Below are 24,410 nucleotides of genomic sequence, written 5' to 3' on the forward strand. Positions count from 1 at the left end.
AGAGTATTTATTGTGATAGAGATAAATATAATAATAATTTAGCTTTTGTCTAGTTTCTCAAAAGTTCTTTCCGAATGGTGCAGTGGAAGTAGATAAAGCTAGAAGAAAAGGGAAAACCACAGTCAGATACTTTCTCATTGAGATCAATTTATTCTTATACCAATAAAATTCAATAGGTCTTTTCTAAAGTCTCTAAATATTAACATGGCCAAAGCAATCTGCAGAAATTCTCAGACTCAGGGACTCTTCATGAAGCAAACCAGACCAAACCACTGAGTCATCATGAATAAACATGAGTTATTCATCAGAAATATTGTGTTATATATATAAGTACTGTATTTGTGACATTAAATTTTCATGGATTTCTTACAAATACCAGATTACCTATAATCTGTCCATTTTCTTCTGTTTCAGAAAAAAACCAGAATGCAGACCTTTATAAATATTTTTCTGGGATTCTTTATCTTTGAGTCTGTTGGAGCTGCACCTATCACTGATACAATAACTTACGATTCTGAGTTCTATGACATACCACTTGAAGAGCTGCCTCACCCATTTGTCTATGATGAAAACAAGCAGTTTGACCAAGTAAAGGTAATTAGAACTTCATTTATTCTGTCTTTCCAAAGTGCACAAATGCAGTGACAATTGATCAGTTTTTTTCTCGCCATGAAAATATTTATCACACAAATCTACTCATGTGGTTTCTATTGCTTTTTCAGTTCGTTCACTTTTTCCCCTAATCTTCAAACACAGCCAAAATATATCCTGATCTTTTTTGGTGATTTTTTGTGGCAATCCTTGAGAGAAGGTGAAAGGCATCATGCTTTCCTCAGGTCTCCATGCTTTGCCAAAAATTCTGTTCAAGATTGTTGTTGTTATTTATCTATCTGGATGACAGATGGAGGTTGCTGAGACAGGACATTCAGCATTTCCCATTAAATGAGGTAGTAAAATGCTATTTCCTTAGGTTATTTCTTATTGTAATAGATATGCTCAGTACAAGTATTTTAGTCTATAAATGCTAATGTTTTCTATTTCCCTTAGGAAAGTGAGCAGAAGGAAGAAAAAAGAAAGGGAAAGCACTTGAATTTAAAAACAGGAAAGTAAGAAAAATTACTGAAGAAAAACGCTTGAAATTCTTTTATAGTATGAGTTAAGATGTGTTGCCTGTACAAGCAAGGGACTCCACTTGTTGACTTCAATGCTTCCTTCCCCTCCTACACTCCTTTATGTCTCTACAATTACTAAAAGGCTACATTAGTTTTATTCTCACTGCTGATTAGACATGGACACATATATTCCCTGAAGGTAATATATGCACTCTGTGATTCAGGATTGAGTGCCATAGGAGTTGAGTGAAAAATATAATATTTAAATAATAATATGGAGTTTTTATTTTTATACATTTTTAGTACTTTTTCACATAACAATACATAATTCATAAAAATACATTCCTTTGAAATATTCATAATTACAGCAGGAGGGACAGGAGCTAGTCTTTCATCAATGTGAAACTGAAATTGGATAGCAGATTTTAAATCAAAGGACAGAGACAATTTAAGAATAAATATATCCCAAAACTGAAGAACTGAAGAGATAAAAATAATCTCAAAGTTTGCATGAAATCAGAACTTTACAGTTTGTAGGAAATAAATTTTCAATCTAAGAAGGACTGAGAAAAACTTTGCTGTAAAGAAATTACTTTGCCTTTGGCTTTCTTTCTTTTTTGCCACACAGATTCAAAGCTCTTTATTTACTTATGTGCTTGAGCTCTCGTCCTTGATGAAGTCCCCACCAATTTTAGTTGCTGTGCCCTCTCTATTTCACATTGACTAAGAAATCACAGATTCTGTCTCTTTTTTCTCTTAAAAAATGAAGCCTTTATCATTCCGACAGAAACAGCTTCCTTCCCAGAAATGTGCATACGCCTCACCACTGAGGTTTTTCTCATTCAAACAGTAGATTTCTAAGTAATGCATTGAATGGTAGGTGGGATTCTCCTGTGCTGTGTTCTCTCTGTGTGGTCCTAGGACACCAAAACATGAGGTGCCCTTTTCCAAGTTTCTGAATGAAGTATAGAGACAAGGCAAGATTTCTGTGTTCTTTTCCAGCTGAAAGGAAATTCAGGATGATCCTTTCCAACAGGAAAAAATACAAGAGGTATCATCACAGGTTGCTTTTTTTAAGTAAGCATGGAATAAGCAGAGCCCAGAAAGATTGTTCATATTGTCTGGTAAGCTTCTTTTCCAGTGCAAGATTATCTCCCATTACTGAGCTCTTCAGTCAGCCTTCTTAAAATTCATCAGGTGAAAGTCATCTATCATAGCAGTTGAACAGAATTTTACTTTGCATATGGATGGACTTCCCTGTGAGACCCTTTTTTTCCTAAATGTTTAGCCAGTTGGGGTTGGTTTTGGCTTGCATTCCTCATACCATGTACCACCCAAGAGAAACTTAAACATTCACAATTCCCCATATCCCAGGAGAGATGAGTGGTCAGTGCTGTAGAAATCAAGCAGCTTTTATAGACATGTCAGTGCACTACTTGATAGTGCATGTCAGTCTTGCAAGTTATATTTTAGTCACTGAATGTTATTGATGTTACTCAAGTTTTAAACAGAATACATTTGATTTCTTGATCATGGTTATGATTTTCCTGCCTACAATCTTGTTTTCATAAAGATGTGAAATACACGAATGGGTCTGTATGTAAAACCCAGTATTTATGCAAGGTCACAGATTAGTTTTTATTATGCATAGCTTACAAATGAGCAATACCAAAGAGATAGAGACAAACAGCAAGCCTTCAATAGACCTAGCCTCTGTACAGTAACTGTTTAAGGCCTGCATTTCCTTTTAGAGAGTTTTGAATCATGTCTTTAGACCTCTTAAATAGTGGAGAAAAAACAAAACCAGCATTTTCTGTTTCTTCAATTTAAGATTTTAAAATTCAGTTAAGTGCAAATAGAAATCATTCTGTTTATCACATTTTTAGAGTCATTGGCAAAATGCAAACTTTACCCAGGTTGTGTGTCCAACTGATTTTCAGCAGGTCAGGAGACCAGCTGGTTCTAAGACTTCAGATGCATTTGGTGTGCTGTCCCTGTTAATTTCAATGTGAATTAAATCACATGTGCAACTTAAAGAGTTAAGCTAAAGCACCTATGTAGTATATCCTTTCCATGTAGTATGTCCTCTCCAGAATATTACCCATTAGGTACTATAATCACTCATTCAATGTGTATCACCAAAATGAGGAAAGACCTAGAGGTAATTAGGGAGGGATTTTTCCCACTCACTCTACCTGGATAAAATTATTCTTTGCATCCCAAAACCATCCTCCAAGACAACTATGAATCATTCTTTTGGGATATCTACTGAGGGGATTTGACCTTGGCTGGCTGCCAGATGACCACCAAGATGCTTTCTTACTCCCCTTTCTCAGAGAGAAAAGGGAAGAAATTAAGATTAAAAACTCATGAGCTGACGTATAGGCAGTTTAATGAAGAAAAGCAAAAGTTGCACGCAGAAGCAAAGGAAAAAAAAATATTTATTCTCTGCTTCCCATCAATAGGTGACATCCAAACACTTCCAGGGAACTAGGGTTTGAGTATGCATAGCGGTTGCTCCTGAAGACAAACACCTTAATAATAAAGCTGCCCCCCTACCTTCACTGCCTCCTTTCTCTTACCTTTTATTGCTGAGTAGATGCCACTGGAACATCCCTCTGCTCAGCTTGGGTCAGCTGTCCTGGCTGTGTCCCCTCCTGAGATCTTAACCACCCCATGCCTATTGGTGAGGGAGTAATGTTGGAGAGACAGCCTTGGTGCTGTGCCAGCACTCCCCACCAGTAGCCAAAACACTGGTGTGTTATCAACACCTTTGTAGATACCAACACAAAACACAGCACTATGAGGGATGCCATGGGGAAAACTAAGTCCATCCCAGCCTGACCCCATAAACCTATCTACCTCAAGTAACTTTCGATGAACCCTAGGCACCTGTCTCACACTTAGTACCAAAATTTCATCTTAATATAGTTAATCAAGAGTGACTAATTCCAAGTTCATGACTTCTTTGCGACTTCTCATACTCTGGAAGTATTTTTTCTTGCAAAGTGTGTATGCAGGTATATACACATAGACTTCATTGGCTTATGAACACTTTTCTGAAAACATTTTATCTAGATAATGACTGTTGATATTTTTCCACTTGAAGTGTATTTTTCTCATAGATTTTAGGATAACTTTAAGTGTTGAAAAAGGTACTTAACAATGTATACATGGAGTACATTTTATAATACAAATATTTTGCATGGGGAAAGTACCTATAGCTGGGAATAACTTGTGAGAATTGCACTGAATCTTCAGTTAAAGCTCTGCATTGTCATGTGTTAGGTGGGTCAAATTTGGGCTATAAATTCTGTGGTTTTCAAGATTGCCAGTTAGTGAGACATGGAAGATGCAGCCAAACCTTTGCATCCAAAGGGAAATTATTACTGGAAAAACCTTAAGTAATATATCACTCAGAAATAAAATGTGCATAGAGACATTACAGAGAGCAGTATAAACTCTTTCACAGATAGTGACTATAAAAAGGCAATGTAAAAGAAAAGTCAGTTTCCAAGGAATTAATTCCAGGGTTCTGAAGGAGAAAGATACTGCAAAGGAATGTCACTGTAAGTGTACAAGCTTTGTGTTGGACTTCTGAAACTGACAGTAACAGCAGTATAAACTTGAGCTGCTGTATCTTCCCTTTTCTTCACAGTATATTCATTAGTATTTTCAATTATTATTTATATCATGATAGGGTCTAGAGGCTCCAGTCAAGACTGGGTCTCCATTGTCCCCACTGCTCTGCAAACATATACAAAGACAGATTTACATCTTCAAAATGAATACAATCAAACCAGACTTTCAAATGCATTCTTGTGTAAGCTTCTCACTTTTTCCCTCTTCGAAACTAAAACTTTGTTTGGAAACTGAGAAAAACAAATTGTGGAGAGAGATTCTCACATATATCAGCTAGTAATGTTTAACAAAATGACACTGAAATTTTATTACAGTGCCTGTTAAACATAATCAGTCCATTTTCCTTCAGGTAGGAAAAGCTAAGTTAGAAAAATAAATGAAAATATAGGAGCATCAGAAAAATATTTTCGTTGCTAAGATAGGTTACCAGTGAGGCTGAGAAGCAAAGGAGCACTTAACAGTGGTTATCCTAGCACTGAATAAGCAGCAAAACAAGGGAGTTAAATACAGATTGGTCTGTGTACACAAAAGAGGTGAGCTGTAAAGTATGATCCACAAAATAACCAGAAAGCACTGTGAAAGGCTAATATTTGATGCTGCATTACCTTGTTGAATTTGAATCAAAGTGATAATAGGAAATTCAGGTGCCTGCACAACGCTCAAAACTTCAGCTACACACACACATTCACTCATATGTGTGTGCAGGTACACATAAACCATATCTGCTGTTGCTATAACACATACATTCGAGAATTCCCTCCTGCCATTCTACAGAGTTGAGAGAGGCTTACACTGCTGTTTCTATCTTTGTGACAGGTATCCAATTGAATAAGAGACTTCAAGGTGGATATACAATGACTTTGCAGAACATGTCATATACGTTTTTAAAATACTTATTAATTGGTATGAGTAATGTAGAAGTCAGATAGCTACATGGTTGGTAAGAAAATTAAAATTATGATTTGAAGCTTTATTCCCAAAAAGAAAATTTTCTACTTTTTCAGACAGGCTTTGACTACAGCTCTGCATATTCACTGAATTCTGAATTTGGTTCATAACTGATTCCATTTGCTTCTGTACAGATGTCTTCACAAAAGGTGAACATTTCTGTGAATTAAAAAGTCATCATGAAATATCTGAGTGATGTTTTAACTACTTTGTCATATAGCAAAAGTAAATACCACAAGACAAGAAGAAGAATTTAAAACAGCAGTTAATCCCTAAATTCTAGTACAACCCACTTAGTTATCTGAAATGTTTTAAAGGCTAAGTGTACTGGCTAAGACATTCTTGAGCAACTAAAACTGATACCAAGCATAATAACAGAGTAACTACATCTTTTCTCTTGCCTCAGACTGGATGAGACTCTATAAGTAGTTACCCTGGTTCAAAACCATCTGAATTGGCCCATCTGGAGCTCATTGCTTAGGAATAACTACCACAATGTTTGAAAAACCTGGGAAAGAGGAGGCGGCTGAACTCCAGTGAGCTTACATACACCTTTTACAGTAGATGCTTGCTACTTTGATTTCCCTGGTCCCTTAAACTCTTTTTTCTTTTCCCCCCAGACTTCCAGTTTTGTGGCCGCTTCTACTGATGTGGGGTATGAAACAAAGAACAGATATTTTAGAAAATTAAATTGTACCCATGGCTATATTTTTTGAACACTGAAGTTAAATATCGTGCGTTTCTGTTCCCTTTAAAAATCATTTAAGATAAGAATAAATTTAGAGCCAATCAAAACACAATCCAGAGCATGGTTTGGTACACAGATCAAAGGCAGAAGTGCTATGGTTCTGCTCTGAGTAATTTCTACCTTTGTTCACGGTTAGTGATTATCTAATGCATGGAACATTAATAATTGTTTGGAAAAAGTCGTGGGTCTCAGTTACTTTCATATTCAGCTACAAAATAACATTTCCTATGTCTTGTTTTCCTCTCCTCTCATGCCATGATCTTTGCCTCTTTAGATGTATTCCAGTTTTGTTTCAACATCTCATCCAAACTTCCCTTTGGGCCCCACCTGATGATTAGGACATCTGGAACAGGGGTCTTTGGGGGACCAGCCTCCTCTGGGTAGCAACTTGCATCTCAGCCCTCTTGCTTGGATGTGTGGAGAACCAGCACCTCTGTTTCACCTGAACTGAAATGAGTAAACCAGTTTTTAATTAAATTTATGTCCTACAAAAAAAAAAATCTGACTTGGATATTACATATCCTTCAAAGTAGAATGTTAGAAATAAAATCTGCACTTTCAAATGCAGTGCTGGAATGAACCTTTGAGTTTTTCTTCATTTTCTGAAAACAGAATTAGTAAATAAAACCTCTACAGCAATGCAGTGCAGCACAAGTTTTTTACTCAGCTAAAATCAGACATGACATAAATACACTTGTTTTGAAACAAGAAGCTTTAGGATATTCTAAGGTGGAGGTGCTAAAAAGACAGTTTATTTTTCTAAGACTCTTCAGAAAACCCTTATAATCTACCTATATTTTCCAAGGGAGAAACCACAGTCCTAGAGAACTGGGCTACAACTCCAGACCTCTGAAACTTAAATATTAAGGTTGGTCTGACTGAAGTATGAATGGAAATTTATGCATGTATGTGTGTGTAAGACCCAGTAGAAACAGCAAGGTAAATTAAAAAAATTAGAAGGATGAAAGGGTTGAAAGAATGGTCTGCATTTGTAACAAAGGATACTGTACTAGACTGCACCACTTCCAGAAAACTGTTTCCAGGAGCAAAACTGAGGAATGTGTTGTTTATGTGAAAATCAAAGTTCCTGCACCCTGATAACATTGCAGCACAGATAACTTCTCAGTGAAGACTATTCATCCTCCTACCAGCAGACAGGACATAGGTTGTAGAATACAATATATACCATTTCTTTCCACATGAGCCATCAGGAAATCATATTCCCGTTGAGTAAAAGGAGGCAATGGACAGCAACCTAGCATAAGAATAATGGATGCTGAAGTATCCAAGACTCTGAGCAAAAAGACTGTCCTGTAACAGCTGGGGGAAACTTAAAGGAAATAAAAAACTGTCCAAATGTTAGTTTTCAGTCTGTCAAGAACTCCAGAGACACTAAAAGGACTCAGTAGCTTCTGTCCCTTGTCTTACGTGTGGAACACAGGTGATCCTGGCCAGATCACTTGATCATACACATTTAGGGATGTGGGAGTGTGTGGGATGTGCAAGTGTTTAAATCTGAGAGAAAGAGTGTGAGTAGATAAAATCAGTATAATTAGAAATTTTATAACCAACTATCACCTTCCTCAAGATCTCACTGAGTTTTATTGCACTAATTTCTGCACACGACTTATTTATGTAGCTCTGTAATAAAAAAATGACAATTTATCTGAGCTGCATAATTTGCAGTGTAAGTAATTATTGCATTAGCATACAGTGGCTAGCAGATCTATTTCTCTTTAAGATAGAACAATAGGAGAAAAAAACTCTTTAAATGCAATATTCAAGCAAGTATAAGCCACTTTTGCAAAGGAAAACATAGGCAGGGAGGTTGGAACGATATGGTCTTTATGGTCCCTTCCAACCCAAACCACTTTGTGATTCTGTGAATAACCTCTACCATAATTAGATATATGCTTGTAAGCTTTTGGTAGCTTTAGAATAGCTGTGGGGGAAACTAGTTCTTCTTAATGGGTCAGTGTGTGAAACAACTGTCCCTTCAAGTTCATGCCTCTTTTTAAGTTTTGAATTTTTATTTGTGTTTTCAGGTGTATTTTTTTGCAGTAAAAGAAAGTCTGAAACAGCATACACTTCAGATTCTCCTGTGGATTTAAACTTCTCACAGATAATACATCAACTTTGATCCTAAAGGTGTAGACATTAAACAGACAAAACATGTGCCAATGGAATTACAGCACCTCAGAAGAAAAATGTAGCATCTAATGGTTTCCAGTATTGTTGCTTACATCTTTTTTTATTTTCTGTATTTTATTTCTTTGCATAGATTATGTGGGTCTATAATCCTCATAGGTTACTCTTATCTACATTTCTGTTCTGTTCCTGTCCTATTGACTTCTAGCCTACAGGTATTCTTTCATATTACTTTTTTTTTCCCCCACAGCTCAGACTCTTGAGCCATTTCTAACCTTTCATTTGCCTCGTCTTCTTTACAGTCAGTGGTGAGAGATACCTAAAGATATCTAAAAGGAGCATCTGTGGCCAGAAACTGGAGCTGCTTTTCAAAAGTTTTATCTCATTCTGTACTGACTGTGAAAGGATGATAGCACAGATTTATTGTTCAGCCTGTGGATGGCAAGTTGGGAGTTGGCTTTTACCAATTGCATTTTATTGCCCACTGATACATTCTGATTTCTGTGTTCTTGACTTTCAGAACTTCCGGGTCTGAAAGTGCCTCTAAATTGGCCATTCACACTGAGCATTTCATTTGAAACTGGAGTCACATTGGCTAAATATAGGATGGGGAAAAAATAGATGCTCCATGCAAACTTAGAAAGATATCATTCTCGTTTGGCATGCTCTGTAGCTAATATTCTGCACTGGTATTATCCAAGACTCTTGACTGATTCCAAAGACAGAGTAGGGTAACTATTAACCACACAGTTAGAGGGCTAAAGACAGGTGATATCATACTCTTTCATTTTTTTCTTGTGCTCTGGATTAAATCTGTCTTGAAAGGCTGATTATTATTTGAAGACTTGCAACTATTGTCAAAGAGAAAGATACTTCATTGTATTTCTCAACAAAGTTCTTCCTGCTTTGCGATTTTTCATAAAGAATATTACTTGAAGTAGCAAAGGAAATACAACTCCACCCCCCTCAACTGAACTCCCTCCAAAACCCCTATGGAAAATAATGCCATTAAGTGATACTTAATCATTTCTGTTTCAATTTTTTTTACTAAAGTGCATGTTGCCAAAAATAAACAAACATCTGGAAGACGAGGAATCATTCTGTACAGTGTGCAGTCCAAGAGACATCTTTGTCTTGTTACAGTCTTGCATGATTTATCAAGATTTTAAAAGATAGAAAGCTGCATGGATCAGATAACCAATAATGGGAAACAGACTTTTACCTTTAGGTTACTGGTTCAAGTCCAAGATATGTAAATAGCAAGAGAATACTTCTCATGCTCTGGGGCTGGTATGTAATACACATATCAGTGAACTCCTACTCTGTTACCAGTATAAAAATGACAAAATCATTAAGTTAACTGCAATAATTTTTATTTTTTTATAACTGTCACAACTCCTGCAGGAGACTGAATAGATAATACTAACTACTTGGAAAAATTTCCCTAGAACCCAGACTTAGTGCAATGGCAAGGAAACTACTGGTAGACATTCAACTGTGCATCTGCAAAACTAGATAACATCCTACAGTAAGAGAGAGATAACAGTCTAGAGACAGAAATACTAGGATTTAATACCTCTGCTTTGGTACCCAACAGCTACAGTGATTAATCAACAAAGAACACCTCAGAAAGTATAAAGTAAATCACAAATCCCAAAATAGTAAGTTCCATAAAGTATGCCCACAAATATTCAGAGAGATGGCAGTAGATAACCCAAATCCCATAACAAGTGAAAATTATCTATGGTCTGAAGCCTATTTACAAACTCTATCTTGAAAATACTCTTCTCCAAAATATTATTTTCGGTAGAACTGCCACAAAAGCTGAATATAAAGCCAATAACAGGTCTCAAAATCTCCAGATTTTATTCCAAAGTTCAGGAGAGGGACAATTATCTGATTTCCACAAAACTGGTGAAGTAGACACCATACGCAAGAACTGTAGTGCAGTACTAACCTGGGTCAATAAAAGCCTGGAATGCATCTCTCTCCCTCCGGACTTCCTCCATTCAGAGAACAGCTGTCCCATTTCCTTTGTTCCTAAAGTCTTCTTTTGATTTGTCCCCAAGTCCATTCCTGGTTAAGCTGTCTACTGTCAGTGCTGCAGATGGGAACACTGTGTATTTATCTGCACGAAACAAGATGCATCCTTACTCTTACTTACATCAACTCAAGTTACGCAGTCATAGTTCATCTGAAGGTCATTTTGCTCACTTGATCCCCTTGCATTTTGCAAAGTTATGACCCTTGAACTGTATCAGGGCATTTTTATCCAGAACTCTAACTAGTAATAGTATTTGTGGTGTATCGGAATACAACTAAAGAATATAAGAGAACCTGAATTGTGCATAGTCAAAATCTGAGCCTGTGAGGTTCAAAATTCTCTGTCTTCAATGAAACTCGTTGATGGAAAATATTTGAAACTATGGTCATTATATAACTTAAACCAAAGTGTTCCTGTGCAAAAAATTCGATTTTAGGTGGTTGTTTGGATGTTCTCAGGCAGTCCATGAATCATAATGTTTAATACTGCTTGTAATGAACATATAGCTACACTGCAAGATCCAGTGAGTCTATTATGAAGTATAAAGTGTTTTCTTCCAAAAACTTTCACAGATCATAGAATGGTTTGTGTTGAAAGGGAGTTCAAAGGATCCCATTGTCAGGGACACCTTTCACTAGACCAGGTGGCTCAAAGCCCCACCCAACCTGGCCTTGAACTCTTCCAGGGATGGGGCATCCACAACTTCTCTGGACAACCATTTCCATTGCCTCACCACCCTCACAATGAAGAATTTCTTCATAATATCTAAAACATTCAGTTTCAAGCCATTCCCCCTTGTCCTGTCACTACATGTCCTTGTATAAAGCCTCTCTCCAGCTTCTTTGTAAGCCCCCTTTAGATACTGGAAAGCTGCTACAAGATCTTGGCAGAGCCTTCTCTTCTCCAAGCAGAACAACTCTAACTCTCTCAGCCTGTATTCATCTTCTTGGCCTTTCTCTGGACTTACTCCCACAGGCCCATATCCTGTGCTGGGGACCCCAGAGCTGGATGCAGTACTCCAGGTGGGGTCTCATGAAAGAGGGACAGCATCACCTCCTTGACCTGCTGGTCACAGCTGAGGTATATATACACATACAAGGAGATTCAAATAGGGATCAGAATACAGCAAAAGCTTTGCTTGTGCTTGGGACACAGATCTCAGATGTATTAGTTCCTTTAATTTGTATAGTTGACATAGAAAATACAATTTAAAAAATTCCTAGCCACTTGGCCAGTTTGGATACAATTACTTTTTACCTATCTTTTAAAATTACAATTAAAAACAGTACTGTGATTGATTTCAACAACTTGTTCTCCATGGACACAGCAAATCCCACAGTAGATGCAGGATGTTCTCAAAAAAGGAGATGCTTGGTTAGCTGAAAGACTCAGGATTTAATATTTTTATGGTGGTGCTGTGCTAGAAAGCTGCAATGGAGGAAAATCTTTATTGAAGCAGAATTTTAAGCTTTGGTGCCTTCTCACTTGGGATAATGATACTGTGACAAGATTCCTGTATTTGGTCATGCCTTAGAAAAAGGTAAGGAGTGTTAAGCAAAGTGCAGGGGTGCAGCACCCACAGGGGTAGATATATTACCTAAATTTTAAACAGTGCAAAGCCTTATAAGGACACTAATTCACTGTTTTGTATTTAAAGAATAAAGTGAATTTTTAAAAGAAGCCCTGGCATGGTCAAACAATATTATTACATATGGGGAAATAAAGATACAGAGGTAAAGCAACTTGCAAAGGTCACACAACTAGAGTGGTTTCTCGATGTCTGGGTGATTACTGAAAACCATTCTGTCTCTTTGCACACATAGGCCCCTTTGCAACAAGCCTGGCAAGTCTGCAATAGTCTTTTTGTGAGCAGTGATGTGATGCAAGAAAGTTGTTACATCTTAATTTTTATCCTGAATTTTTCACATAGGAAAGTCAACAGAACGACAAAATTTACTGGTTTAACTAATTATTTTGAGTTCAGGACAAAAAAAAAGATTTGTAGTTCCATGCAAGGATCTTACAAGTTTTGTAGTTTTTTTTAAATTAAGATTTTATCTAATATTTTTATGCATATTTAATTTTTCATACCACATAATACAGCTAATGATGACTGAAACTAGCTAGAGCCTTTTGGTATTCAGATTTAGAAAAAAAAAGTGACAAAACCACTGCCAACATATTAAAAGTAGCATGAGAAGTCAGAGTGGAAAAATCTTCAATAATAAGATTTTTAAAGCATGTTGGTATTCTTAAAAGAGAGCCTGCACAGCTATATCAGATTTAGATTTATGCTGGTACAATTTACAATTTTATGATAAATGACTTGCATCTTTTTGATGTTTCACAGCAAATTTTCATTTCTCACATAAAATATATCAATTTTTATCACAAATCTAATTTATCTTTAAGTGTGGAAAAATAATTTTGTTAGTATATATTTTCACTATATTCTCACTAATGAAGTATATGCGTATGTGCATAAAAAAAGCATTCCAAACACTGAGATAAAAAATAAATAAGTATGTTGGATTTTCATGAATTGTTTATACATAATCAGAATTCATTAAAGCTGCTGAATAAAATGCAGCTCAAGCACTAAATCTCAGAAAATATGTGACCTCTAGTGGGAGAATATGGATAACCGGAAGAGAAACAGTTGCCAGTGGAAGTAAATACTAACATTTTCTCTTCATTTTTTCTAGGCCAAGATTGGGACAGCTCTACCTTCTATAATTCAAGAGATTTATTCTTCTGCACCACTGACTGAAGAAACTGAGGACGAAGCATCAACACCAAAATTAATTGATGGGTCTTCAGCACAGGGATCTGGAGTTCTTGGACTCCAAACTCAAGATGGTTAGTAAGAAAGAGCAATGAGTTTTTGTTTGTAGCTTTGATTTTGAGTAAACACACTTTATTTGCTTATGAATGTCTACCTTTTTTACTGAAGAGGAAGTTCATAATTTCTGTACTTCTCTAACTGAAGAAAGATATAACATGTCTATCTTGAATGCTCTAAGTCTTATAGTGCCTAGTCAAAACGTTTCCATACTATTTCACTATGAAAACAACTGTGTCAATGAGAATTTACAACTTAAAAATTTGCTGATGGTTAGCAAATTCTACCAGTACTTGGTTTTCTGTCTTAGATTTCAATGTCATTATCAACTATCTTTGTTTTATGATGATTTTTACATGTTTTTTATAAATATGGTCTTACAATATTTAATTAAAATGTTGAAGAATTTTTTGCCATAAAAACTAGAAACTGTTAAACTTAAGGAAAGGGAACTATTTAAAAGTTTGGGGTGAAAATTATTTTCATTTCTTCTGACTATGTATAATAAAATAAGAACCTCATACATCTTTCAGGGGAATTAAAATTGCAAAACATAATCTGTCCTTCTCCCACACAAACTTTGCAATGCTAATAACTGGCATTTGTCAGAAGGTCCTCTAAACTCTTGTAGCTGAAGCCCACTAAGTTGTCCATTGCTGTGATGGATCTTTGTGCTGTATGGTGATCAACATACAAAGAGAGGAAAATCCCACTTTTTACTATGCCTAACACTGCAGCTGAGCGCAATAGAAGAAAAACGAAATTATAAAACAAACAGACAAACAAACTGCAAAAAAACCCCAACCAAAACCCCAGAGTTCATATTTCCAAAATTGTGTGTTCAGTGGAGTTAATAATTCATAGTCTTATTTTTATACATATTACAAGTAAACCTTGAACAGGCAAAGAATTCAGTGAGGTCAAAACAAATAAAAATTGAATGAGAATTTCCCAGGAGATTTCAGAAAAATAAAAAAAAAAGCCCACATTTTTTTTTTCAATTTTGAAAACTACAGGATGTTACAAAATGTCATGTAAATATTATATAGGATGAATTCTGTATGTGTCAACATTTTCAAGCACTGGATGCAAACCAGCTAGTGTTTTAACTAAAGACACACGTGGGAGGCTCAAGGCTGTAACATGTCAAACCAGATTGCTTTTGTGTCTTTCTTTTTTTTCAGCAACATATTTTCCTGTCAGATGTTGTTGCTGTTATTGGCCTGATACTGAATAGAAGACTACAAGGCTCAGGAACACCAAGCCAAGTTCATTTTTCTTTTTGATGTCTTTTTGAATCCTTCCCCTACTTCTGTTCTTTTTCAGTTGCACCATCCATAGGTGACAAATACCACTCCTCCAAGATCAAAAATAGGACAGAAGAGGAAACCCTTTTCCTGTACTATGTTACAATATTATGAAAAAATGTCAACCATCCTTAACTCTACATTCATTTAGGCGGAGATTTGCTGGAATATTTCAACATGTGATAATTTATTTTTTTTCCCTGTGTCAGGCTTGCTCCTTGTAGCCAATGTAAGCTGTCCTGTGGAGAAAGTTAGGGAAAGCATGAAAAGAGTCTTATCTCTCCATAAATGTTATTCCTGGATGTCCAAGTAGAGATTCTCAAATAAAAGAGTACTCTGGTTATTCATTCTTTAATCTTGCCTGAAGAGGCACCTCAATCAGCTATTGGTAATTAATATGGATTAAGAAGGCACATCTGTCATGTAGCCACAACTGATCCAGAGAAAAAACTAATACGCAAGAGAAACATTTTCATACTCATGAATTATGCTACTATTCTGCAAGTAAACACAACAAATAACCAGCCATCTGCTACAAGGAAAACATGATACAGAAAAGTATTTCTATGGGATTAAAAGCTGATAAACAGATATGCTGTTTTATACCCATAATCAAAGAAAAGATGTATCAAAAACTGAGTCTCACAGGTCTTACAAAATAGTACCATCAAAAGAAACTTCTGAATTCATAGTATTCATGCAGTGTTGTGATTGAGATGAAATGGCTCCATTTTTCATTTTCACAAACTCGTGGTGGTAACCAAATATTTTGTTAACAGGGTCTCCAAGTTCCCTTAACTCAGACTGATAGAGAGATATTTCATGACTGAATTTCTGAATCAGAAAACATAATTAAACAACATGCAAAGGAAACTGAGGTTCTTCTCCATAGCTCTGCAGGAAAATACTAATTTCCCTACAAAATATTCAGAAGTGCTATTTAGAGAACAAAACAGGAATCGTAACAAGTTTCACTTGTTAGCTCTGAGTCTTCTGTCTAGAGGGAAGTACACACTTGCCAGCTTAGGGGGAAACTGACTTTTAGCTGGTTGCTGTCACCAAACATTTTATGGTTATAGTCTGAGAAACACTGTATTAGAACAAGTTAATTTTTCTTCTAGGCATAATTCTAAAAATAAATTTTAAGAATTTAATCACTTAATTCTTGCAATTATATGATGTGGTGATCAAAACATAAAGGGAGTGAACTTTACTATAGACAAAATCTAATTGTTATGTGCTTAGGTGAGCATTTCATTGCAGTAATTTACATATCATTTTTGTACATTTCCTTTCTAACAAGCTGTTTTCTTTTAAATTCCTTCACAGGTCTTCCCACTTGCCTTTTGTGTACATGCTTAGGAACTACAGTCTATTGTGATGATCGTGAGCTTGATGCTGTTCCACCATTGCCTAAGAAAACCACATATTTCTATTCACGCTACAACAGAATCAGGAAGATCAGCAGAAATGACTTTGCTAACTTAAGTATGGACAGTAGTATTGTTGCAACTAGCTTTAATTTCTACTATTTCTGGCTTATGCTAATCTAAAACACAGTGATAGGTTTTCTATAATGTTTGATGATGGTAGAATTTTACACACAAATGCACACACAGAAAAGCAGTTTGCCACTTTGGAGCATAAAGGTCAATACTTTAGACACAGATTCTCTGTCAAATTTTTGAATTTTTAGAAATAGCATCAGTTGTTTTGCTGTTACTACAATCATCTTTAGATAGGTAGGGAAAAAAGCCCAAATGTTCAATTTAATTTTTTTGGGGTTTTTTTAATTAGAAAAATGCTTGAGTGTACAAATATCTTACATATAGGAAAATGTTAAAATAAAGAAACGTGGAACAAGGCAGTAGTGAATATGTTTATTTCTCTTTAAGTGTTATTTTTTTCAAAATATAGTAATTTAAAAGATTTCCAGAGCACACAGAAACCTTGAAACTGTTAACTTTGAAGTCTTCCACTGCAAAATATATAAAGTATGCACAGGAAGTTCGAAACAAGATGAGAAGGAGACACAGGTTACCCTCCTTAGGAGAACTGTTCAAATATGTATTATTGCATTATATACTGAGAACACTGTCACATAGTGGGCCAGGAATGAATATGATTCAAGACACTTCACATGTAATTTAAATGACCCATTTGCTTTTTTCTTTTTCTGAAATTTCAGGAAATACATTCTTACATGCTTTTTGTATCTTATTTCTCTACCAGACAACTTAAAAAGAATTGATTTGACTGCAAACTTTATATCGGATATTCACAAGGATGCCTTCCGAAGATTGCTCCAACTTCAGGAGCTGGTGCTCCGTGACAACAGGATAAGGCAACTCCCTGAGTTACCATCTACCTTAACATTCCTTGATGTTAGTAAGAACAGGCTTGGTCACAAAGGAATACGTAATGAGGCATTTAAAGTAAGTCTGGATTGAAAGGGAAAATCTTTTTTTCCTGTCTCCAGGATGTGGTCAGAAGAGCAGCCTGTCCTCATAAGAGTGATGCTCCAGTCTCTTAATCATCTTTGTAACACTCCACTGGACCCGCTCCAGAAGCTCCATGTCTCTCTGGTACTGAGGAACCCAGAACTGGATGTAGCACTCCAGATGTGGCCACACTAGGGCTGAGTAGAGGGGCAGGATGACCTACTTTGACCTGCTTGCAATGCTTTTCCTCGTGTACCCAACAATACCATTGGCCTGCTTGGCCACAGGGGCACACTGTTGGCTCATGGACAGCTTGTTGTCCACCAGGACCCCCAGTTCCTTTTTCACAGAGCTGCTTTCCAGCAAGTTGTCCCCCAGCCTGTGCTGGTGTGTGGGGTTGTCACAAAAGAAAGCAGACAGAACAAGAAGCCCTTCTATATAATGACCATAAAAGGCAGTATTATCTCTTCAAAACGTAATCATTGAAATTACAGTTCTAATAATTGTCTATAGATATTTCAGAAACATTTTCCCCCTTCATTTTAATCCAGACACCCAATTCTTAACAGAAACATTCTCAGCATGTGCAAATTAAATTCATTACTATCTTTGAATTTATGCCTTTTCACCCGTATCATGTTAAAACAAAATGTGTTACTATCCAGCCATGCTCATTGCAGTGATAGATTTCAAACTTAGTTGCTAGAGATTTTCAAACATGTCTGTCATTTCCCCCTACCTTTTTCCTTCATCCTCTAGGATCTGAATGAACTGCAGCATCTTTACCTCACTGACAATAACCTGGATCACATTCCCTTGCCGCTCCCTGAAAGCCTCCAAGCTCTTCATCTTCAGGTAGGCTACAAAAGTAGTGGCTCAAATAGTGAAACTGGAAAGGCAATTATTGCTATGTACTGTTTCTTCTGTTTATCCAGAAGTGTTCTTACTTAACTAAACAAGATACGGAAAACATAAAATTAATTAGTGAATGAGATCTTTCAAACAAGTAAAATTTAGCTCAGCTAAGCATTAACTTTTAGAATTTGTAATACAATATTTTTCAAACATTAAATTCTAGACTTATTATTAGTACAAGTCAAACTTATGTTCACAGCTGTCAAGACCATCATTAGTCTAAGAGACTACAATGACAGAAATCCCTCACACTGCTTATACAAATCTTCCAAAGGGAATACTTTCAGATACACAGAGGAAGTAATTTTACTTATTTATTGTATCTATACTCAGTGCATAGATACTTATTTATTGTATCTATACTCATTCTTAATAAAGGTAATTCCCAGTTAACATTTTCAACCAAATGTTTCCATTTGACTATGTTGGAAGATCCCATCCATCACCCTTCTGCAATTCTTTTATCTAACACTTTCTTTCTGAATTCTTCCTTTTTACCTTTTCCAGCTCTGCTTCTTTCCCTTTATCTCCTATTGTATCAATGCACAGTTTGGATTATCAGATGTTACATAATACAGAAAAAACACTTTTAATAAGGAAACTAATGCACCACATATAATTTAAGCCCTATCTTTCAATAAGTAAATCTATAGAAACTCTCTGCCTGTTAGCTGATCTTTTTTTTCACCTGTTTGTGCCTGTAAATTAAATATTCAGTGATATGTGCTACAGAAAAAAGTTAGTGAGCTGTACTTTTTCCACACTAATTTCTGGCTAGCAAAGGAATGAAGAGGAGAAGAACTTTCAGACAGCCCTTATTTTAGGAGATGAACCTTTTAGTCCCGATTTCCTGATAATATTGTATTCTAGCAATTCATTGTTGAAAATAGTTCTCTTCAAGAACAAAAGATCAGTGAATGTAAGGCATATGAGAGGAATTTAAATCAAAAGAATAAAACCTAAAGCATTCAATTTTCCCAGTATATATACAGATATGAGGTAAACTAATGTGAGAGGGCCTACAGGAAAGAAATTTGTCATAGATCAAATTTATAATTTGTGTCTTTGCAAGCACATAAAGCATCAGGATGCTAATTCTGTTTCTGTGATTTTTGGACTGGCTTATGCTGGTTCCAATTTGTCTTAATAAGCCTCTTCAATATAATCTAGAAAGGAAAATCCTTATACTTCTACCAGGCCTCTCCTGCAAAGCCTGTCTCTGCTACATGGTATGAGTTACCTAGTTTTGAAGCTTTGCATTGGCCAAGAAATTTTCCCCATTTGGAAGATTTCTTTGTTGATGACTTGCCACCACAATCTGGGTCATTGAGTTCAAATAAGTATCTCTCTAGGCACCAAAAATACATCCATAAATGGTTCTTCAAAGAGTTAAAAATTACTTTCAGGCAACTATTTTGATAGCTTCTTTTTTTTTTTCTTTTAGAACAACAATATTCAAGAGATGCATGAAGATACTTTCTGCAAAATGAGAGATTTTACTTATGTACGTAGGGCTCTTGAAGACATCAGACTGGATGGTAATCCCATCAACTTGAGCAAAACACCTTATGCATATATATGTCTACCCCGTTTGCCAGTTGGTAACCTCATCTGAGCTTTGACAGCAGCCTATACTGTCATATGCTATCAGAATCTCAAAAAGACAAATCATTAACTTGCTGCTAAACTAAGATGATTTTTTCAAATCTCATTAATTTGGGAAATATTTCTGTTAATATTTAAATTAATTATTATGATACAGAGAAGATTATTAAATACTAGAAGACAAATCCATTATTTACCCAACTGCAAGTTATTTAGCAATATCAAGACAAATATTTTACTACAAAAACAATGTAAATGCCAATTTTTATGCTGAATTATGGATGAATTCTAAAATTAAATAATTTTATATATTAAAGTTTAACTGTTACCTGGTAAATAAAGAAATAAAAATAAAATTTGTGTACACAATTAAATGTAGTTGTCTCTAGAAAAAAAGGCCTAGGACAGATTTTGTTTTACTAATGTCATCATCACCATCATCATGGCTGGGCTTTGCGAATGAAGATTTGGGGAGGGCTCTACCCACGTTTGTTACAAGCGCACTGGTGGCTAAAAAGGCCAGCACGAGACAGGCACATCTGGCTGCAAAAGGCACAGCAGAAAGACTCCTTACTAATGTACAGCCTCAGTTAATCATTTTATGGACCACTACTGCCATCGTGTGTTGATAAATAGTGACACCTGGTATCATACCAAAGCCTAACACTAAAGGTAAATGTGACTTGTTTTTATTTGTTTGTTAAACTTAATCCTGTGCAATTTTTTTTCCTTTTCTCTCTAATGAAAGCTGAAGGAATGGAAAACTCTTTCAAGATAAAACCAAGGGAACATTATGTTGATTTTTTTGGTTTTGGTTGGGGGGGAGAATTGTTTGTTTGGATTTGGGTTTACTTCTGCTTTTTTTTTGTTTTGTTCTTTTTTTTTTTTAAATCAACATAGAAAATTTTAAAAAATGTTTCTTTTTTAAAATATTATACTTTTTTTGTCCTTTTGTATTTAAATAAGTAGACTATAAATGCCATCAGTACAATTTATGTCTCAGGTCATGATACTATAAAGATGCTCTAATCATTAAGTATGAAAATTCAGGGTTCTCAGTGATATCTCTCAGCAAAAGAGAGACAGAGATTCTGGTCTAAATGTGGATATGCATCGTTTACTACGAAATGATAAACCTGATCTGACAGTATCAGTGTATGGAGAGGGAACCTAAAAAATAAATACCCACATTCCCAGTTATACAGGCTGTGGAAACTTCCAGAGACAAGCACAGCCACAAAACTCCCACCCTTATTTGTGTGGTCAGAATGAGGACACGCTTGTCTTGAACCCTTCAACCTAGCTGTCTTCTATAAAGCCTTTTATCTCATCACAGAAGACAAATTTATTTATTTATTTATTCCCATCCCTGGAAGTGCTCAAGGCCAGTTTTGGTGGGCCTTTTGAGCAACCTGGTCTAGGGGAAGGTGTTCCTTCAGTAGGATTGGAACTACATGATCTTTAAGGTCCCTTCCAACCTAAACCACTCTATGATTCTGTAATTTATTAGTTTTTATTCTGTACTACAAAAAGCCAACAAGAGGGATGCTACAAATAACATCTGGTGTTATGTAAATATACTATGTATAGAAAATTAATTCTGAGATAGGCCTGCTATCTATCTTTCCACCTTCCACACTAAAAAGGCAGGAATTCATTTCAACAGTTGACATAAAGGGCTGAATTCAAGATTTTGAGTCAGGAGAGAAGCAAAGGCTTTTTGAAGGTGCTGACTTTCTGTGCCAGCTTGTGACAGCTACTTAGTCCCTCTGCATCCTTCTCCGCCAGGTGACCAGGACAACTTTCCCTCCCTCCCACAAGGTGTTCTGAGGGAAGCAGGAATCAGGTCTGGCAATCGTTAAAGCGAGGCCTGGCCTAGGGCCTGCAGGGCCCCACCCGGGAGGGAGCCCCCTGCTGACCGATAGCTGGTGTCCTTGTTACACCGCCATGTTGCTGCCACGGGCCGCTGGCTCCTCCAGGCAGGGTGGGAAGGCAATCTGTCACTCTGTCCCCATGAGAAGAGCCTCTCTGGGACAGCAGGGTGTCAGTATGGGGAGGGCAAGATACAAGGCTCCCTCACAAGCCTCCAAGCTAAACACCCCATATGGAGCCAGAGGTACTGCCAGCGCTGCAGGGCCAGGCCTCAGCCGAAGGGAAGACTACCCCCAGCACAGTCCCCCCAGAAGTGCCATGCCACTGGCTGCCATCACTCCTGGGCAGCACAAGAAGGCATGGCGAGGTGAGGGCAGGGGCAAGAGGCAAAGACGGTGGCAGCAAGTGCAGGCAGACGACATGCTAATCATGCTCCTGTGTAGCAACAGGGCTGGCAGGGGCACAAGACGACAGGAGCAATGGAAGCTCAGGGGCAGAATGCACGTTAACAGAGACAATGAACAAGGGCAACAGGAGAGAGAGAAGGACCTCATGGAGCAGGACCCCTGTGCATCTTCCTCAAATGGCTGTGGGAGCCAGGGTGGCCAGCACAGGGGTCCTGTGCATAGGCCACAGTGGAAGCGGCCTGGGAAGGCACACTGGTGGAGTCACAGCCGGAGGAGGAATTGGAAACAGCAACAACAACTACAATGCACCGAGCCCAGCCACCAAGACCAGGCAGGTGGGCAGAGCAGCAGTGGTCAAAAGGGAGTCCTGTTCTGGAATGCGAAGAAGCGCTGCTGGGTCCCAACCTTGCGTGTGCCAGCAGCAACCTGGCGAGAGGCAAGAGCGCGCCTCCGCCCCATGAACGTGGCAGGACACCGCCCGCCGGGGATGTGCACACCCCACAACACCAGCCAGTACATCATGGACCAGCACGAGTACGTGCAGGGAGACAAAAAGGAAGAGGCAGTGGCGATGTCTGGAGGAAGGGGTAACTGCAGCACTGCAGGTAAGGATTTCCCTCTCATGACCTCTTTTCCTTCCACAGCCCAATAGGTTGAAGGCACATGAACAGAAGAGGAAAAGGAGAGCACATAGCCTGCCCATCAAGATTGCAAGTGCCAAGACGATATCTACTGTGAAACCTAAACTGGAGTGACAGCACAAGGAAAGCGTCTGTCTCATAAAATCATCAGCTATTAAGAGCAAGGAATCTCTTAAAATTCAGCTTCCTAAATAAATATATATATGCACTTCTAACCTGGCTGGCTACTGTCTAATGATTCACATACACTAAGAGAGGCCTGGCAGAATAAGAACGAGAAAAAGAAATATGCCAAAGTGGTCACAACTGCTAACCCAGAGATTTTAGAGACTCTCTGTTCCCCTCAGGCACATATGTCCCATTCAGGAACATTTTTAGGTATATTACTATGGTATTCTGAAAAGAGAAGGCCTAACTAGATAACTAAAATAAGAAAGAAACCAACATATATTTCAGCACACATTAGAATGGATGTTTTTTTGAACATTAGAAAAAAGAAAGAGTACTTAGATAAATATACTTTCTTATATAAACAGACACTACACCCTGTTTATCAATGGCTAAACTGTATATTTGCATATCATGTAAGCAAAATAAATGAAGCTCAAAAATAGAAGAAAAAGAACAAAAAAATCCCATTTGGGTCACAGATCATTCACCTTGACTTGTCATAAATGCCCATTTTCCTTTTACCAAATATTGAGAAGAGAAGGAGGCTTGATCATATGCCCTACCTTCACTTTTTAAGGTGGCTGAAACTATAGACATGGAAACTGTCACAAATATAGTAGTGTTTCCATCTCAAGGTGAAAAAATCATGTTTGTCTACTAGCCATCATAAGAGAAAAGCAATAATTAAAACTCTTGGCTTAAGAGGCTGCTTAAGAGAGAATGATGCTGATGTGGGCTATGGATTTAAAATAGGGAGAATGAAGAATATTAGCAGGAAAGGCTTAGGATCTGACCTTTATATTTGTAGCCAAAGATAAAATAAGGTGCCATAAGTCTTTTCTAATTATGGTCAAGTTAAGACAAGGTCTAAAACTCAACTCCTTATACAAGTGTTCAATTTTTCATGTTTCTAGTAAAATAAGCCACTAGAAAATAAAAATAAAACCAATAAAAAATACAATTTTTCTTTAGATGTTGATAGGCAAAACAATTATATATAAGTATATAGTTGTATATATAAGTATACATATTTTAAGTTTCTTGAATACCTTATGTAAAATTGAGTGGCCACTTAGATTTGTGGATCTATTTCTTTTCTTTGGTTTTTTTTCTCCAACTAATTATTTAAAAAACTTAAATACTCTTCCTGAAATTCACCTTGTAACGCTTTAATACTTTTTGCTCTTCCTCCTTCACGGTCTTCTTCCCTAATAAAAACCTTCTTAAACCATTAGAACTCTAATATTTAGCATGATGCAAATCTCTTATTTGGCAGAAAGCCTCATTTTTAGCTCCCATATCTTGGCATAGCACACAAGATGGTATCATGGACTGTAATAGGATAGGGTGGTGTAGAGAGAGAGGCAGTAAGAGAGGCAGTAAAGCAAGAAAAGGTTTTATATGCCATCAACTAACTAGCAGAAACTGTTAATTCATATTAGACTTTTCAAACCTTTCCTTATTGAAAACCATGTTCCTAAATTTATTCCTAAATCAGTGTCATTTTCTATCTTTTTAGTGCCTTTAAGAATGACTTCAAATTTGCTAATCACAAACAAAACAATTT

At 36.8% G+C, this 24,410-nt stretch overlaps 2 protein-coding genes and 1 long non-coding RNA gene across 3 annotated transcripts; 2 read left to right on the top strand and 1 right to left on the bottom strand.

Moving 5' to 3' along the window:
- The first annotated feature begins 418 nt into the window (after positions 1 to 418).
- On the top strand, positions 419 to 20,080 carry EPYC (epiphycan). The gene is made up of 6 exons (XM_064655473.1): positions 419 to 594; positions 13,348 to 13,501; positions 16,121 to 16,279; positions 17,024 to 17,226; positions 17,992 to 18,087; positions 19,592 to 20,080. Exons 1-6 carry the CDS (start codon positions 427 to 429, stop codon positions 19,760 to 19,762), a joined length of 951 nt encoding a protein of 316 aa, XP_064511543.1. The 5' UTR covers positions 419 to 426; the 3' UTR covers positions 19,763 to 20,080.
- On the bottom strand, positions 9,955 to 18,080 carry LOC135414573 (uncharacterized). Its single transcript, XR_010430721.1, has 2 exons — positions 17,972 to 18,080; positions 9,955 to 10,726 (listed from the first exon to the last, which is right to left on the bottom strand). It is a non-coding gene; the product is annotated as an uncharacterized LOC135414573 (long non-coding RNA).
- Positions 20,081 to 21,619: 1,539 nt separating the features above from the next.
- Positions 21,620 to 22,887, top strand: LOC135414572 (uncharacterized). The gene is made up of 2 exons (XM_064655474.1): positions 21,620 to 22,565; positions 22,676 to 22,887. The coding sequence occupies exons 1-2, from the start codon at positions 21,700 to 21,702 to the stop codon at positions 22,686 to 22,688; spliced, it is 879 nt and encodes a 292-aa protein (XP_064511544.1). The 5' UTR covers positions 21,620 to 21,699; the 3' UTR covers positions 22,689 to 22,887.
- Positions 22,888 to 24,410: the final 1,523 nt, after the last annotated feature.

This window comes from Pseudopipra pipra, chromosome 5 (genome assembly GCF_036250125.1).
Source record: "Pseudopipra pipra isolate bDixPip1 chromosome 5, bDixPip1.hap1, whole genome shotgun sequence".
In the NCBI taxonomy this organism is placed as follows: domain Eukaryota; kingdom Metazoa; phylum Chordata; class Aves; order Passeriformes; family Pipridae; genus Pseudopipra; species Pseudopipra pipra.